The sequence below is a fragment of the Chenopodium album genome, chromosome 10 (genome assembly GCF_948465745.1).
Source record: "Chenopodium album chromosome 10, dcCheAlbu1.1, whole genome shotgun sequence".
In the NCBI taxonomy this organism is placed as follows: domain Eukaryota; kingdom Viridiplantae; phylum Streptophyta; class Magnoliopsida; order Caryophyllales; family Amaranthaceae; genus Chenopodium; species Chenopodium album.
Window position 1 is genome coordinate 52,254,078 of NC_137843.1, and position 19,097 is coordinate 52,273,174.

The 19,097-nt window shown below is 35.0% G+C and overlaps 2 protein-coding genes across 2 annotated transcripts; both read left to right on the forward strand.

Annotated features, from left to right (window-relative positions):
* Positions 1-1,538: 1,538 nt before the first annotated feature.
* On the forward strand, positions 1,539-4,464 carry LOC145565387 (uncharacterized). The gene is made up of 2 exons (XM_081625411.1): positions 1,539-2,090; positions 4,336-4,464. The coding sequence occupies exons 1-2, from the start codon at positions 1,539-1,541 to the stop codon at positions 4,462-4,464; spliced, it is 681 nt and encodes a 226-aa protein (XP_081481537.1).
* Positions 4,465-12,763: 8,299 nt separating this feature from the next.
* LOC145564084 (TORTIFOLIA1-like protein 4) lies at positions 12,764-17,430 on the forward strand. Its single transcript, XM_081624434.1, has 5 exons — positions 12,764-13,644; positions 13,759-13,861; positions 14,305-15,008; positions 15,213-15,660; positions 16,902-17,430. Exons 1-4 carry the CDS (start codon positions 12,817-12,819, stop codon positions 15,651-15,653), a joined length of 2,076 nt encoding a protein of 691 aa, XP_081480560.1. The 5' UTR covers positions 12,764-12,816; the 3' UTR covers positions 15,654-15,660; positions 16,902-17,430.
* The last annotated feature ends 1,667 nt before the right edge of the window (positions 17,431-19,097 follow it).

Genomic DNA, 19,097 nt, shown 5'->3' on the forward strand with positions numbered 1-19,097 from the left:
TAGAGAGAAGAAGCTTCTAGCTTTTAGAGAGAGAGAAAGAGATGATTGTTGATGATTGAAAACAGGGAGATACGACCCCTATTTATAGAAAAATAGTCCGAAAACGATAGAAAAGAGTTCGAGTCCCATTTGGAATAAAAGACCTCCTGTCACGAACGACAGGATTTAGCGCCAGACGACAGGTAGTAGCGCCAGGCGACAGACTCTGTCGTTTGGCGCTGGGACAGTTTTTTGCGGATTTTGTTTTTATCATATCTTTTAATCTAGAAGTCCAAATAAGTCATATAATATGTCGTTGAAAATCTCTTGAAGTCTAATTTCCACCCAATTAGAATCAGATTAAAGTATTCTGTAGATTAAAAGATAAGGCCGAAATAGTGAAAGAGTGTCAGTTTTGGATAGAGTTTCGTATTTCTTTAATATCTTTTTCATTATAGCTCAAAATTAATATTATAATATATCATTGGAAAGATAATTTCAAGATCTATCCAACCATAAAAGATTTGGATAAATATTATAAGGCACGAAAATAATATCTGATCATCTTTGATTTCGCACAGGACAAGGACTCTCAAAAAGAGAAGTTTTATTCAATTTCGAATTCTTTGATCTTATCTTTTTAAAAAAGGATAATTAAGATCTTTTAGAAACTTATAGAAGCTTCTAATAAATCCTAATTAGTTTAGGAATAGGATTAAACCTTTGGACCCTCCACATGAACATTGGGTTATAGGTAAAATCCGGTTTGGACCCAGTTTAGTGTTTTGGCCATAACTTCCTTATTATTCATCGGAATTGGGCTTATAATATATCGTTGGAAAACTCTTTTTGAGCCCAATCCAACTACACTGTTATTGGACACTTATCATGGACCAAACTAAATTGGACTGGCTATTTTCATAAATAGAGTGTAAAAAGAAATATTTTCAAAAACAGAAAGAAGTATTTTTATTAAAACAACCACATCACAAGACTTTTCACATTTCACCTTGTTCGATAATCAAGCGACGTGAAGGATATTCATCACTGGGTTTGGTTTTTGGGGAGACACAATTGGGTGTCTACAGTAGTCCTTACCCTGCGGAACGAATGGAGGTTTGGGAGACCCTCTCCGATCTAATGAAATCTTATAGAGGACATTATGTCCTCATAGGAGACTTAAATCAATTAGATTCTTTGGACCAGAAACTAGGAGGGCGAAACATGATCCTTGACCTCTCCTCTTTTGTGTTTTGGACCATTAACAACAATCTTTCTTATTTACCATGCATGGGAATGAGATACACTTGGTGTAACAACAGAAGAAATGAGCTGATTTATGAACAGTTAAACAGGGCATATGCTAATGATGATTGGAGGTTTTTGTTCCCATATGCTAAAATTTGCAACTTACCAATCATGTTCTCTGATCATGCACCACTTGTCCTTGAGATAGAACCAAGCAGAAGCAAGAAAAAACCCAATATAAAATGGAAGCCTGGTGCTTGAAAAACTCAGAAGTGCACTTCCTAATGAAATCCTCCTGGGACAAATATGTTATGGGTTCTCCCCTATTTAGGGCACAAAGAAAAGTCAAGAATTTCCTAAGAGACATTCGGGTGTGGACTCTTGAGAGGAAGCAACAACATAAAGGTCTGGACTGGAAAGCCTTCCAAGATATTTTGAATCAAGAGCAAGACCCAGATTGCCTCATGGTCTCGTCCACTCCAAGCAAAGAAATTGACAAGAAGAAGAACCTAGAAGAGGAGATGATCATGAAGTGGTGGTTTTGGAAACAGCGTGCTAAATCAAGGTGGGATGCTTTTGGGAATCAATCTACGGCGTTCTTCTACAAAAGTGTGAAGGAGAGGTCAAGTAAGATGGAAATCAGAGCTTTGCAAGATGAACTGGGCCAATGGCATTCAGAGCCTTCTGTTATTAAGGCCCGGTTTCAAAACTACTTTGTCAAGCTCTTCCAAGGCCCAGATGCTGAGCCAGCCCAACAAGGAAATTTGGAAGAGTTGATGAATGACTGGGCCAGCGGCCTACCAGTGCTTTCAAGTGACCAAAAGTCATTGTTGGGCCAACCGTTTACAGAAAAGGAAATAAAGGTTGTTACTTTCACCCCACACCCATAAAAATCTCCGGGCCCAGATGGTACCCCGCCTTTGTTCTTTCAAGAAAATTGGCCCAATATTAAAGAAGATATTGTTAACGGAGTCCAACACTTTTTCAAAACGGGGAGAATGCTTAGAGAAACCAATAGAACCTTCAATACCCTTATCACTAAGTCCAAGCAACCAAAAAGGGTGGAAGAATTCAGACCTATCAGTCTATGCAATTCCCTCTACAAAATCATCTCAAAACGTATGGTGAACAGACTAAAGATGATTCTCCCTGAAGTCATTGGAGATTTCCAAAACGCTTTTGTAGGGAATATTTCAAGCCATCCTACACTTGATCCCCACTGTGATCATACACTTAAGCATGGTGGCGTCCAAAGGGAAGGAAGCTAGAGCAAAAGAGTCGCCAACAAGTTTTAGGAACTTGTAAACCGTTCATAGGGTGAAGGTTACACCCCTTAACAATCCAGGAGATCGTTAACTCCAATAAGTCTGGAACCATGACTGGTGTTCGGGGATGAAGGTACAGATCCAACCTAAAAGAAATTGGACCTGCCCTAAAAATAGGCCTCTACTTTATTCTTTTCGTATTCATATGCGCTTTCTGACTAACATGCAATCAATAGGTTTACCCTAAACCTGTTTAATCTATGTTAGTTGAATTTAATGCACAAATAAATCTATTATTGGCGATCACTTGAATTATAATCAAATTAGCCTAAACAAGATTATTAATTATCTTATTAAGCGTGATTACAAGTACAAATTCCCTTTAAACATGTATAAAAGGTGTGATCAAGCAATAACAATGAATAAGCATCAAGTAACATGATAATCATAAATCATAATAATTATAAAAATAATCATGTTAAAGCATAATAATAGCAAGATCCTAGGCATGATACTAACAAGATTAATAACAAACCCTAGCATGTCACTAAGCAATAAAAATCAAAGCTTTAGCCCTAACATGATACTAACATGCTATTAGGAAAGAAGATAGGAAGCATCCTAGAAATAATAATTGATATAAGCAAATCACCCTAAATATCATACTAAGGAAAGCATCCTAACATGATACCAGGAACCCAAATAACAATCTCAACATGATTTCTATATCAAAAGATCAATTAAACAATTAAAGCACTTACTTGGATGCCTCGTATCTCTTTCTAATAACAAAATACACGCGTTAGTAACTTCAAGGAAAATAATAAATCAAACAATCAAATTAAATAATTGAAATAGAGATTTGGGACCAAACCCTCAGAAATTATAACCTTTCACGTTTAGGGCGAAGGCAACTTCGAACTTGGCTAGGTATGTCTAGAGCTAATGTATGAGGAATTGTGTTTGAGGGAAGGTTTAGAAAAAGAAGAGAGAGAAAAAGCTTCTAGCTTTAGAGAGAGAAAGAGAGAGATGATGATTGTTGATGAGAATTGATAATTAAAAACAGAGGTTTAAGGAGGCTATTTATAACGAAAATCAGCCGGAATATGATAAAAAAGAATCAGAGTTTCAAGAAGAATAAAACACGACGCTGTCGCCACACAAGCCTCTATCGCCAAGCGACAGGATTGTCGCTAGGCGACAGCCTGTGGTGCGGCGCTGCAGGCAGTTTTTCACACGTTTTCATATTTTTGATAAAATCAAGCGTACGAGGGGTAAAACTGTAATTTTATTTAAAACACTTCTTTTATTCTAAATAAAACTCAAAAAAACTCAATTATCAATGCTAATCACATTAGGATTCAAAAGAACCTTCTAAAAGATTCTAGAAGACTATAATCAATCCTAATTGCATTAGGAATCATAATAGGCCCTCCTCTAGATCATTGGGCCGCATATAAAGGTCAAATCGGGCCCAGTTTAGTATTTTTGGCCATGACTTCCTCATTATTCATCGGAATTGGGCTTTATAATATATTGTTGGAAAGCTCTTTTCGAGCCCAATCCAACTACACTATTATTGGACCTTTGCCATGGACTAAACTAAACTGGATTGGCTATTTTCATAAAACAGGTTTTCGAAAACAGAGAGAAAGAAGAGAAATAAAAAACTAACCGCAACACTAGACTTTCCACACTTTCACTCAATTCAATTATGATTTGACGTGAAAAGTATTCATCATCGGGTTTGGTTTTGGGGAGACACATTTGGGTGTCTACAGCTTTTGTACCTGGTAAGCTCATGATTGACAATTGCTATATTGCCCATGAATTGTTAACTCAGGTCAAAACAAGGAAAAAAGGTGGAAGATTTGAAGGCATTCTTAAAATCGATCTTAGCAAAGCCTATGATAGAGTACGTTGTGCTTTCATCAACAAAATTCTGGCTCACATGGAGTTCCCGGAGTTTTGACAAACTTGGATTATGCAATGTGTCTCAACTATGTCATATGCAGTCCTCGTAAATGGTGAGAAAACAGAGTTTTTCCACCCAAAGGCGGGATTAAGACAAGGTGACCCCTTGTCCCCATACTTGTTTATCCTCGTTATGGAAACTTTGTCTAGGAAGCTCTCTCAGCTACAACTCAAGAAAGATCTTTAGGGTATTAGACTAGTAAAGTCTCTACCTGACATCACTCACCTTTTCTTTGCCGATGATGCACTCCTCTATTTCAAAGCAACCTCGGACTCCTGCAGACTGGTCAAGAAGACCCTGCAGGTTTTTTTGCCAAGTTTCAGGTGAAGTGGTTGATGAAAACAAATCAGCAATCCCTTTTAGCCCGAATACCCCCTCGAGATTCATCAAGATCCTCCGAAAGCCACTTGGAGTCAAGAGTAGCACAAACCCTGGAAAATACCTGGGTTGCCCAATGGACATGGATGGCAGAACCTGTTCGAAGCTTTCAGATATTGTTGACAACATTCAGCAGAAAATCACCTCGTGGAAGTTCATAACTCTAAGCCAGCCAACTAAATTCCTGCTCATAAATGGTGTCCTGCTGGCTCTAGCTTAACATATTCTTTCCATCTACTGGTGTCCAAAGAATATTACAAACAAGGTGAACTCCCTCATTCTTAATTTCTGGTGGAACACAAGCTCAGATCATCGTACTATTTTCTGGAGAAAGAAGGAAACTTTAATTTGTTCCTGCACAAGTATGAGGGAGGATTGGAAATAAGAAATACACATTTCTTAAACCGAAGCTTATTAATGAAGCTAAGTTGGAGATTTCACAATAACCCTTCTCTCTTGGCTAGCAGAATCTTCAAGGCTAAGTATAAACATGACCCAATCACCCTAGGTTACTCTAAAGGGATAATTAGAAAAGGGTCCTGGGCATCAAAGAGTATGGTTAGAGCAGTAAGCTCTTTGCGAGATGGAATAGGGAAGAGTGTTGGCAATGGGACTTCTACAAGTATAGAGCAGGATATTTGAGTCAAAGATAAAAGAATCAACTTGCAGACCCCACCTGAGTAAGGTATCAGACATGTGTACCACAGAAAGAAGATGGAATGCAAATCTGATATGGAAGTCCTTTGATGCAAACACAGCTAGGGACATTTTGGAAATCCATATTCTGGAATAGGATCAAGAAGATGACTTCATCTGGATGCCAGACAAAAAGGGTAGCTTCAGTTTCAAGTCAGGATACTGGTTCCAAGTCAGGAAAATCTCAGAGAAGACCTGAAAACCAAACAACAGCTTATTCTGGAAGAGATTCTGGGCAAGCAGCTTACTACCAAAGTGGAAGATATTTGTTTGGAAAATTGCTCAGAACATTCTACCCACAAAAGACAATCTAGAGAAAAGAGGAATCCAAACTGATAGATAGTGTCCTTTATGCAAGATAGAGGACGAATCAATGAACCACCTGCTTAGATTTTGCTCTTTTACAAGCAGAATCTGGCAGGCTTCTCCACTTGGTGCCTTTTCTACTAATGATTTTCATTTGTCTTGCAGGGAGTGGATAACTAACTTTGTCAACTATTTCCTTTTTACTCTAAAAGATGACCATAGTTTATTGGTAGGTTTTGTAGCAATCTTATGGTCTATATGGCTGCATAGAAATGATATCATATTCAAAGGCGTGAGTGTAAACCCATCTTGGGTTATAACAGAAGCACAGAAGCACGTTTGCAGATGGAGAAAATCATGTATCTTGAAATCAGAACAAGCTCAAAGTTGAGTATCCCCAAGTGAGGCTGCCTACCATTTGGACAACAGGCAAAGAGACCTCGAGCCCAATAAGCATAGTGATTTGTGTAGACGTAGCTTGGAAAAATCACTCAAAGGTTACTAGGGGAAGCTGGAGGGCAGCAATAGCATGGATAGCAGAAGATAGAAGGCAGCATGGCGTGCAAGGAGCCCATAGATGTTTTGCTTCTACCCCGCTACAAGCTGAAGGCCTAGCAGTTCTAGAAGCTCTCAAGAACATCCCGGAGGAATACAGAAACATTATAATAAAGACCGACTCCTTAATGGTAGTGCAGTCCCTGAAGAATCCAAGCCTAGAGGATAAGGAAATAGTTCACTTATTGAAGGACATCAAATGGGAGGCTACTAGAAGAAGTATGGTGGTTTGTATAAAAGTTAACAGGTCTGCTGTCTGGCAAGTTTATGATTTAGCAGGCTTATGCAGAAAGTTCGAATAGGATACTTTAGTCTTTTACTTGTAACCTCTGTCTAAAAAAAAAAAGATGTACTTACTTCCTCCCTCCAATCTATTTTAATTACCCATAAACAATTTATAGCATAAAAGTCCAAAAATAAAGTACAAGAAAAAAATGTGAGTGTGAATTTCACCTCGATAGAAAAAGGCATATTAATAAATAAATAAATAAATAAATAATAAAAAAAAAACGTTACAATCCATTTGTGTTGCTTAAAAATGAAATTTGACATTTTTTTTTAAAGGTAAGATGAAGAAGCTATGACCCTATTTAACCTACACCTCTCACGGGTTAAGTGAGCTCAGCTTTACAAGTTAACACTTTAACACTTGATAGTAGAGGGGGTAAGAGAATCCCCTACTTCCACGCATATGTAGTTGATAGGGCTCAAATAGTCAAATTTGTGACCTTTGCTGTGTTGCCCACCAAATCTACCAAGCATGCTTGGTCAAATGTGACAATTAAATTGAAAGAAAGGAACTGAATTAATAATACAACATATTAGGGAATACTACATATAAAGTACTCCGTGATATAATATGACCGATTTGATTCCAATGAAACTTTGACCATGGTTAAGTCTGAAAGTCGGCCTGTGTGTTACGGAGAATAACCATGGAGTCCACCTACCCCATATGCATTTGTGTTACCTTCATGGCTTAAAAAAAATAATGCTATGGCAGATTTGGCGATTTGTGAAAGGGAGCTTGCAACTTACATGACAAGCCAATTTTGTCGTTAGCAAATGACTTGTACGTCATGATATGCTGCAACACAGTAGAACAGAAGACTAGTATGTTATACGAAATATGTACTTTGTTTTTCATGAACTGTATGACTGAAAATTAAACGTGCAAACAAAAGTTGATTCGGTCTTGAAGCTAGATAGTCTTTAACAGCTCAGAAATATTAGTAATTGCAACTCTGATTTATTATGATCGATATGGTTAGTTGCAATATTTTCTTTGTTCACACTATCTAGTTGGTACAAAGATGAACTGCTAGAAACTTGATGAATATCATTCACAAAATTCATGACTTTGCAATATTTTTTTGGTCATCAAAATCTCTACTTCGAGATTGCATACCTTAACACCGTGTTATTTTGTTCCTCTAGAGTATGCATGTGTAGTCATGTCTAAATCAATTGTGCATGCAATACAGACTACAGTGTTGACCGTGTAAGAAAATTTAAATAGTACATTATGTTATTATAACAATTGTTTGGGGCAAGTTTGAACGAGTGTCCATTCTATAAGTTCAAGAGTTCTACCTTAAAATTATAAGACAATTAGGGTGGCCTACGCGTGCGATGCGTTCGGAGAGGCTAGCTCTTGTAGAAAAGTTGTATAGGCGTGTATTTATACCTTTGGTTTAGATGGTAGACCTAACAGTTTTAATATGTACTATTTGGTTTATGCGCCTATGTGGTGACTTTGCACAAGTATAAGAAAGCCATTAAAATTTTTTATGACAATTATTTTTTAAAACCCTTAAGAGTTTAACAGTGTTATTTTTAAAGTTATTATTAAATAATATATAATTGATTTGCATCCTTTCATATTTTAAGTAATTGTTAGTTTAAAACTCTTAATTCATTTGCATGTTTCAATAATACCTAGCGTGTTATGATATAAAAGGGATAAATTAATTTATATAAAGAAAACACGTACATTATTGCCCATTGAAAAAACCCTAGCCTCCTCTCTCTCTTCTTTCTCCTAAACGCTAGCCTCCATTATCAATTTTGAAGGGGCTTTCATCGGATTTCACTGATGGAAAGCCCTAATCTATATTTTCTTTTAAGTTTTTTGTTTCTTAAGTTACAATAATCTCTCCCTCGAAAGAAAGGGTTTATCTCCTTCGAAAGACATGATTTTTTTTATATCATTCGAAAGACAAGGTTTTTCAGACTCTTTCGAAAGACAAGGTTTTATTTGTGTTTAATTTGGTTTCCGGTTGTGCAGGGTTACGATTGATTATGGCTCGCATTCAGGTTACAGAATCAACACAAGGATTTACTTTCTCACAAAATTGCAACATAAAAACGGATCCACTCAAAAAGTTGTATGAGACAACGAATCGAGAATGTGCCGAGTTATTATATTTATGTATTTGGATTCTTAACTCATCCCCGATTAATTCTTGTTTGATTTTGTTAAATTCGTTTTCATTATTGTTAATTGTCAATTGTAGATGCCGTATGGCTTTAGTTAATGAAATTTAGTGTCCTTTAGTACTTCTTTCAAGTAAAATAAATTAATACTTAGCATGTTTTTCTTCAAATGAATTTTTTGTCATACGGAGTAATTATATGTGAAATGTTCGTTGTACCTAAAAACATAATAATGTAACTTCTTTAATGTTCTATGACCTTCTAATATCTATATCTATATCTAATACTAATACTAATACTAAAGCAATAACTAATTAGTTATATTTATCCTCTTAAATTCTCTCCATGATTAATACCATTTTTTTTCTATCATCAATTTTCCTTTATTTTAGGATTTTTTAAGTTCTTTATACCTCTTGATAACATCTGCTAAAATATCACTATTTAATATGAATCACATTCAAATTCCATAACTGTTTATGTGTCATAAAATAATGTAAATTTCAAAAGCTAATAAAGCTTAACAATAATTGAAATTAAAGGACGAAAAGATTGTAAATAAGAAGAGCAACCACGGAGTAAAAATAAACAGTCTCTTAATAATAAACAGTCTCTTCGTACATACAATTTTTTTTCTTTTTAAATAATAATAATAACATATGAAGTATAAAGTATTAGAATTTTTTTTATTAAAAAAAACATTACGGAGTACAAATTTTTGTTAGAAAAAACTTTTAATTAATTGATGATATGTTTAATGATTAAAAAAACATTGAATATATTAATAAGAGTAAACATATTAATGAGGGTAAAAAAGTAAATACACATTTTTGTACATATTTTTGAGAGTATAATTGGTAGCACACTATTCCTAAGAGTTATCGTTTACTTTTTATAAGGTAAGGATGAGAAGTGTAGCTCTTTAGCTTTATAAAATGAACACAACTTTGTCTTTTCTTTAATGTGGAATACATTCCCAACACTATACACTCGATTAATATGGAATAACACTTCCTGTTACACCTTACACATGGGTTTGCTCAAGGCCTCAACATAACACAATTAGCTTCAACTTTTCACCAAATATGACCTTAAACTAATTTGACCTGATATTAATTAAACAGCTCATCATCTAAAATGGATTGAAATAACTCAAAATGATTTACACCATATTTATCCGCTTTATTCAAATTCAATCACATACTTTACTCTTAGGGCCTTTATTTTTCACATTTACTGAACTGAACTGATCAGAGCTGAACTAAATTGAATTGAATTGAGTTGAAACAAATATTTTATGAGAGAAGGATTTTAGGAGCTGAACTGAACTGGACTGGACTGAAATGAACTTAACTGATTAGAGCTGAACTGAACTGAAATTAAGTAGAAGTGAACAGACCCTTAATAAGTATGTAGATGAGTCAAGAGGAGTACATCTCAGCGCATAACTCAACGCATAGCTGCTATGCATTTACAAAACATATAGGAGGGTAAAAATATAAATTTAATAAGCTTTTGGAAAAAACTGACTCTACAATGGTACATTATATGTACCATTATGCATGTATAATGTACCATTAAAATATAAGTTGTCTAACTAGTACTTTTTGTGTATTATTTTACATGTAGTGGTACTTTTTACCATCTTATAAGTTAAATATTTTCTCCTAAAATATTTACCACCTATTACTTACTATGCATATAGTAGTACATTTTTTCATCCTATATATTTGCTAAATAATAACAGCTATGCGCTAAGGGTTAACCAATCACGAGTGATATAAGAAATTGGGAAAGTCTTGAAACTTTTCTTGCAAAATTACATTAATAAGAAGTACTCCGTAAAAAGTTCCAAGTTAAAAAATGGGGATTGAGAATATGATGATGATGGCATTGGCAGGGGAGGAAAACTAAGCCAAGTCCCTCTCATCGTTCAATGAATTCTAATGAATGAGAGACTTCTGAGGAGTCACGTGGTTTGATGTTCCTTGGAACACTTTAATTTAACCCATATCTTTCTCACATGCTTTCACTCTAGATTTACGCCTTTTTTTTCCTCATTTTTTTATAACTTAATTTATGTATTTAATCCTCTTTTTAATCAATTTCAGGCAATTTACCTGAGTATTTATTTATAAAATAATTAAAAGGTTCATTAATATTGTGAGTATAATATGATAAGGTAATGTAGGAGAAGCTTGTCAACAAAGACATAGGCCATACATAACCACTTGTCCAGGTTAATCCTTGTGACATTACCAAAAAGTTGAGTCTTCGTAACGTCACGACACTTCCGGAATGGTTGTTTCAAGAAAACTAGGAATTATCTATTTTCTAGTAATCAATAATTTGGCTTAATCACTCTGTTTAGTCTGCTAAACATTAAATTCAATGTACCAAGTATATGCGAAGTTACTGAAGTACAGTATATGACATAACACGATACGTAAACATTTTAGTACTCTTTCCATTTTTTTTAAGTTAATCTTGCAGTTACGCTTGTTTTAATGTACATATATGAGCAATAGACTTGAGGTACAAATATATGATCATTAGTACTTTTATTAGAAAGAATATTAGTCTATAGTTCTATACTACTACTCCGTATTATTCAATCCAATTTTTCAAAAGTGCATGTTTTATTGTACTTCCTCCATTTTTTTTAAATTTTTTAAATGCATCACTTTGATTTTTGCATTATTCACATATTATGGTTGACTTAATTTTTTCACCCCTATAAAATAAATAAATGTTATTATATAGTATATTAATATATTAGTCATAATGTCTAGTTTCATAACATAATTTTGTTACAATTTTTAATAGACAATTAAATATATTAATGGTCAAAATTGCGTCTCAACAAGTCGGCAAATATGCCGGTCAAACTGATGCAAATAAAATAAATAAATAATAATAAAAAAAAACAGAGGGACTACCTTTTTTTTTAATCCATTTATTCTTTTGCTAACCAATTTAGAACAAATTAGGTTTTATGAGTCCAAGGATTGAATCATTTTGGAAAAATTGTAATAAGAAGCGTGGGAGAGAAAATTTTTACACATGGGACCCAAAAAATGCGTTTTTAGACCAAAATCTAAATAATAATAATAATTATTATTATTATTATTATTTTTATTTAGCGGGATTATGGATGACATTTTTAATAATAACTGTAGTCAACCCAACTTGGGATATAATACCATGATGAACAGGTTGGGTCACATCCGTCATGAGTGTCCATTTTATACAACCAAGGAGGTTCCACCTCAATATCATATAACAATGAGAAGAGTTATCCCCTTAGCTAGGGCCTGTTCTCTTCAGCATAAACAATTCATTTCAGCTCTATTCAATTCAATTTTAGTTTGGCTCCAATCAGTTCAGTTCAGTTGTTTTCGATAAATCAGAACAGCTCAGTCTAATAAAGTGAACATAACTTTCTTATTTCTTCAATGTGGATATACTTTTCAACACTTTTTACACTATTTTAATGTAGGATAACACTTTCACTCACATGTGGGTTTGCTCATTGACTCAACGGACCTTCATTGCAGCTTGTCGAAGCCCGACCCTCCCTTAATTTTTCTAAGTTATTGGTTTTAATTAATATAATGTCTACTCCTTCTGCCCAGTTTACTTGCAACATTTTGACTGGACACGCTTGTCGATGTATATGTTTGACTGTCGATATCTTTTATTATACATTTATCAAAGATATAAAAAGCTTATATTAAGAAAATATACATTAAAATAGAGCCTACAATATCTTACATGACTACATTGACTTTTATATAATAGCTAAAAATGATGGTCAAAGTGATATGTGTGAATAGTGCAAAAAGTCAAAACGTTGCGAGTAATTTGGGACAGAGGGAGTAATATTTACACTTAAAACGTTGCGAGTAATGGGAGTAATATTTACCCAAAACACCTTCTTCTTCCTCCATTTTTCTCTCTCTTCCTTCATCAAATTCCATGAAAATGGCGTCATGCCAAAAATCATCAAACACCCACGAACTCAGACAAAAAATCTTCACCTCCATTGACAAACTCTCAGACAGAGCAACCTTCACTCAAGCTTCTTCCGAACTAAATTACCTCGCTAAATCTCTTTCCTTAGATTTTCTCCCAACATTTTTGTCATGTATTCTCTCAATCGATTCTTCCTTGAAATCCCCTGTTCGTGTTCATTGTATTACTCTTCTATCTCTCCTAAATCAAACCCACAAACATTTTCTCTCTCCTCATTTACCCAAGATCATCCCCTTTTTACTCCGTCGTTTGAGGGATTCCGACTCCTCTGTTCGTAATGCCTGTGTTTCCGCCGTCACCGCGCTGTCCCCGTTGAACTACCCGCCTTTACTTGATGCAACTCTCGGCTCGATATCGATTGAACAAGATTTAAACGCGCAGATCGGGTGCTGTCTATGCCTGAAGGCCACCATTGATGCAGGTGCTTTCGAGGAGAAAGAAGTGATTGAGTTGAGAAAAAGGGTATTACCTAAAGCAATGAAGTTGCTCAAAGGAGACGGGTTTAAGGCGAAAGGACCACTGTTAGGTGTGATTGAGAGTGTCGTTGGTGTTAAAAATGGTGGTGTTATTAATAATGGCAATAATAATGGTGGTAATTTAGTTGGCAATGTGGTGGGTGTTGCGGTTGAATTGTTGAGTTCCGACGATTGGATGGCTAGAAAATCTGCTGCTGAGCTTTTGCTTAAGATGGCGGTTGTTGTAGATGAAGATTCTGCTGCTGAGGTTAAGCGTTTTGTGGTCAATTCCTTGGACTCTAGGAGGTTCGATAAGGTAAAGTAAAATCGAGTCGTAAAGGACAGTAATACAGACGAGATTTGGTTCCGTGTTTTGGGTAGATTTGTTTTAATTGTTTTTTAAAGTTTGTATTATGGTTGATTTTTACAGGTTAAGGTTACCCGTGAAATTATGAACCGGGCATTGGAGGCTTGGAGGGAGGTTCCTGGTGGTCCTGAGGCTTTATCTAGATCTAATTCATCAATTTCTAAAGGTATTAACTTTTTTTTAAAAAAATTGTTGACTATATTTTTCTGAGTTTTTGTGCAAATTTCAGATTATATTTTGTTGCAACTTGCAAGTTTTTATTTGTCTGGGTTAGGTAGTTTATAATTACTCCGTAATGTCAATCTCAAATATCATGCAAAAATTTTCTGATTGAGCTGTGTAATTACCTTTTTTGAATGCCATGAAGCTTGTTTGCAATTCATTTTTGATTCGATACGATGTTTATTGTAGATGTGGTATGACTAATTATTAAGAAAAAAAAAAAAAAAAACTTTTTTTGTTAAAATAAAATAGGAGATGTGGAACTGAAATTGAAGCATGAACTATTGTTCAGCAATCAATTTTGTTTATCTTGGAGATTGAGATAATTAATGATGGGGATATTTTAACTAATTAATTTTTTATTTATTGATGTTGTCAATGGAGTAGAAAGTGGTACAACAGGTGGGGTTTCACCTCCTATCCCAAGGAGATGTTCATATGCTGGCACTGAAACTCCTAAATCAAAGAAAGCAATGGCAAAGTGTTGGTCATCTTTGTCTGATGGTCCAGTTGCCACTATTTCACCTTCCATGTCCCCAAGCACTCAAGAGAGTATAGGACTTGAGACGCCGCAAAGGAAGGAAACACTGTCGAAAAGCAGATCATCCTTGTCCGATGACTCAACTGTCACTGATTCTTCTTCGGTCTCTAAAAGTTCCCCTGATGTTGCCTTTGAAGCTGTTCAGTCAAAAAGAAATGTGTCCAAGGGCAGGTCTTCTTTGCCTTTGAAGGCCAACGATAAGAAGTCGAGTTTGTACCAAAATGCTGAGCCTAAGAAATTGTCAAATTGGAAGGTTGAATTAGCTGCTCTTGCGGCTTCATCTGAGACGGTTAGATCAGACGTGAGCAGCAACTTTGTAAAGAAGTCCTTTGAAGGAAAGGTGGAAAAGGTGCCAAAGGTTAATGCTTTCAAACCTGGGTCTCGTGTTGTTCCTTTCTCTGAGGAAGATGAGCCTCGGAGGTTGGACTTTGATGGAGGAGGAAATGAAGAAGTCGGTGAAAGCAATGCAGACTCTGAGGACCTGTCTTTGATCAGAAAACAGCTTCTTCAGATAGAGAGACAGCAATCTGATATGATGGTTCTCATCCAGGTTGGTTGCATACTCTTTCTGTATTCCGTTGTTAATAAGAACTGGCTATGTTGTATTCTTGTATCTTTTTGTGTTGATTTACACCCCAAAAACAGACAGCTATAATACTTTGAATGAGAGTAGTGCAAAAAGATCATTGTAGTTTCTGCATTTTTAATTTGAAGATTGATAAATGACATCAACCTTCTGCTTTGCAATATTCAGAGATTTATGGGTAATTCTCAAAGTGGGATTGACTCTTTGGAGAATCGAGTATCTGGCCTCGAGAGAGCATTGGATGAGATCTCACATGATTTAGCTGTGCAAAGTGGAAGAATTGCCAACAATGACTCAGCAGGAAGCACCTGCTGTCCTAGTACAGAATTCCTGAGTCCGAAATTCTGGAGAAGAACAGAAGGAAGGTCGTCCTCAATTCCAAAGTCATCTTATTCAGGAAGTATGCCTAGCAGAGATGCTAGTCTCGAAGCTGCTCCGCAGATGGATGGTTTTAAGCACCACGAGCAGAACGAAGGCTTTTACCGGGAGTCATGGGGAAGTGTCAAAGGCATAGGCCAAACTACCCAGAGAGGAAGAAATTGCAGTCCCAGAAGCTTTGACTCAGCTTCCACTGCTGCTTGTTTTAATTCAGTGGTTCGAGGAGCATAGACTACAGGTAAACTTAATTCGCTTTCTACCCAATTAGTCTGCAATTTTGTTAATTCTTTCGCCTTGGCCATCATATCTTTTGCTGTAGTTAGTTGATACTGGCATTTAGCATTTCATAAATGCTTCTTAATTTTATCCATTACTTTTTAATGAGTCACTCGCTATGTGGTAGTAGGTAGACATCAAAACCGACTCATAATTGGTAAAAACCCATACCTTACAATCTTACATGATACGGAGTATTACATAATATGATATAAGATTCAAAATTGACCTGATTTGACCTGAGGCAATATTGGCAATGGCCGCAAATATGGCCCAACCCGAGATTACACAAACAGACCTGATCCGCTGAACAACCCTTTAGCCACTTCTAGTTGATATACAGTTTGTTTTTCATTCTACAACCTGCTGAATGTTTAATGATCATGTTCTAGAAATGATTTTACACCAACTTCCTGTTTCTACTTTTCCATCATAGGATCTTTTTCTTACTTTTCTTGACAGTGAATCCTCTTGTTATAATATGCCTTTTCCCTCCTTTCTTCTCATAGTATAGTAAAGATTAATTACATTGATTTAATATGGCCACCAAATATGTCTAATAACAAATAGCACTTGAATTATTGAGTATGCTAGAATTTTGGAATATTCATATCTATGTCAGTCAAGCCATTAAATCTGACCAATATTGAATATATTACAGGTGGGATGGGATTTTGTTGCTGACTTAACCGTTGATTTTATCTAATTGATAGTATGGGCCCTTTAAACTGTCGGTCCTTCCCTATTTATGTCTATCTTCTACTATGTGAAACTCAATGGTAAAGTTTAGGGAAAAAAGTTTAATAGAGTAATAAGCTGTGAATATAAGGGCTAACGAGTTCATGGATTGTGAATGAATGAATGAATACTAATCATTGGATACGAGTATTTTTTTTGCTGTTCAATTCCGTTTGATAATCAACTGGTCATGAGTAACATAAAGTATAATAATGAATTACATCCAAAGTGTTCTTTCTTTTTACGGGCGCATCCAAAGCTACTTGCATCTACAATTAGATGCTGTATGCCCACTAGCTCTAATAGACTACTACTATAGAAGTAAAGAACTATTGTTATACTTAGAATCCAATGATTTTCTTGTAATGACTATCTTTTGCAACATTTTTATACTATAGTTGGTTTTATTATATTTAGAATCCATCATCAGCAACTTTTTGCTTACCATCTAATTATTTTATACAGCATTTGCAATGGATGAAGTTTAAAGAACTTTTAAGATAAGATGCTCAAGCTTTAGCTTCTAGACATTCAGCATGGGCTTGTCTTTGATGACCGTGACTACTACTGAAGCTTGTATATTACTTGGTTCATTTGACCTTGACAAAAGGGGTGTATCATGTATTTAACTCCGAAATGTGTCATCATCAATTTGAACATCCAATGTATTAGGCGTGGCGATTCATTTCGCAGTTAGGCTGGTGTTAACAGCTGGTGATGATCACCATTCACGTTTGCTGTGATCTTTGCGAGCTTGTGCTTGATTTATTTCGGATTTGTTTGTTATGGAGGGGTATATAAATGATGATGTTTGTACAGGAGAAAAAGATGAGAAGATAAAATCTTGGCGTTACTATTATTCATATAATTCTTGTATTCTTTGGCCTTCAAGAGTTCAGCTTGCTCTGAGTCTGTGACATACAAGTATTATTCGGTGCACCGGTAACACCGATTCCAGATTAAGACAAGAACAATAAACTGTACATTGAGAACAACAAGAATCAATGTAAAGAACAAAACACACAATATGTTATTGGTAGGGTACAAAATTATACACATGTTAAGTCACTTTGAAGGGGCTCTCCATAGACAAGGATATGCTCACAAAGAGAGTAGACTAGTTATCAATTATCAATTTTAGTTCGTCTCAACTCAAGTAATACATATACGGGGTTTCAAAAAAAAAAATAATACAATATTAGACTAGTGATTAGTGAAACCCTTAAGGTCTTAATTTATCAAGGAATTTCAAACAAAACCATAATGTACTTCCTGTGTTTTTTTTATAGTTGCAACACTTCTCTTTTCACGCTTACTGATGCATGTTTTCAATCGTTAATATCTTTAATTCCTGGCATGTAAGTTTTCAAAAAAAAAAAAATTCCCGACATGTAAAAATTATAAACATTTGATATTAAAATTGTATAAGTCGAGACGAATCTAACAAGATTCCACATGGCTATATTTTTACTTAAGTATAAACCGTCAAAGCGAAATACATGAATAGTGTAAAAGTCAAACTGTTGCAACTATTAAAAAACGAAGGAATTATAAAATTCGAATAGTTACGCTACTTATTACAACCAATCGTCCATTAATAAATTGCAACACCCGGAATAGTAAACTGGCTTACGGAAAAACTTATTGGTGAATTATTGATGTGCGACTTTTATGTCATAAATATGATTGAATAAATTTTGTATACATACGGTGTACAATAATTTACCATACATTGAGGGTCACTTTTTATCAAATTTAGGGTCACTTTTACAATGTTTTGGATAACTTTCATCAATAAAGCATAAATACTTTGTAACTTTTATTTATGTCAGGGTAACTTTTGCTTATTTTAGGGGTAACTTTATAACGGATGTACAATATTTATTGTACATCCGATTTATTTAAAAGTTTGTCAATAGGATTACATTTTTTTTCAAAAAAAAAAAAAGGAAAAAATTAAAATATATAATCTCTAAGGTCGTTCTCATCAGATTATTTTCAGTTCAGCTCTGATAAGTTCAGTTCAGCTCCTAATTTTCTTTTCTCATAAAATATTCATTTCACTTCAGTTCACTTCACCTCATTTCAGTCAATGAAAACAGGCCTGAGCCAGAACTAGCTAGAACTCAGGAATTAAGACACATCCAACAACTAGGATTATTAGATCATATTTTCAGAATAAGATGCACAAACAAGTGATAAAGGAAACAATTACGAACTCCACATAATATTTGGAAATTATATTGGACCAACTACAAAGTGAAAGGTGGTGGTTCGAAAAAATAATCCACAAATTCAGTAGACATTTTGTTGGTGACCCAATGCGTAATGCATATTGCATTAATGCGTTAGTTCAGCAAAAAAACAAGTTTATGAGCTGTTTAGTTGAGTAGATTAAAGGTTATATTAACGTAACGAAACACTAATTTGGAAAGTCTTTTGAGCATAATTAGGGGGCGTTTGGTTCACATAATTAAGGTATAAAGGTATGGGTTTAAAATGGTTTAAACCCATACCTTATGTTTGTTTTGTGATTTTAGGGGGCGTTTGGTTCACATAATTAAGGTATAAGGTATGTGTTTAGAATGGTTTAAACCCATACCTTATGTTTGTTTTATAAATTTAAGAGTTTCAAACCTATACCTCAAATTCTCGAGATAT

Coding starts and splice junctions, on each gene's coding strand:
- LOC145565387 (XM_081625411.1), top strand. CDS start 1,539: ATGGGTTCTCCCCTATTTAGGGCACAAAGAAAAGTCAAGAATTTCCTA. Junction 2,091..4,335: donor TTACAGAAAAGGAAATAAAG/GTTGTTACTTTC, acceptor TTGTTAACTCAG/GTCAAAACAAGGAAAAAAGG.
- LOC145564084 (XM_081624434.1), top strand. CDS start 12,817: ATGAAAATGGCGTCATGCCAAAAATCATCAAACACCCACGAACTCAGA. Junction 13,645..13,758: donor ACTCTAGGAGGTTCGATAAG/GTAAAGTAAAAT, acceptor TGATTTTTACAG/GTTAAGGTTACCCGTGAAAT. Junction 15,009..15,212: donor ATATGATGGTTCTCATCCAG/GTTGGTTGCATA, acceptor TGCAATATTCAG/AGATTTATGGGTAATTCTCA.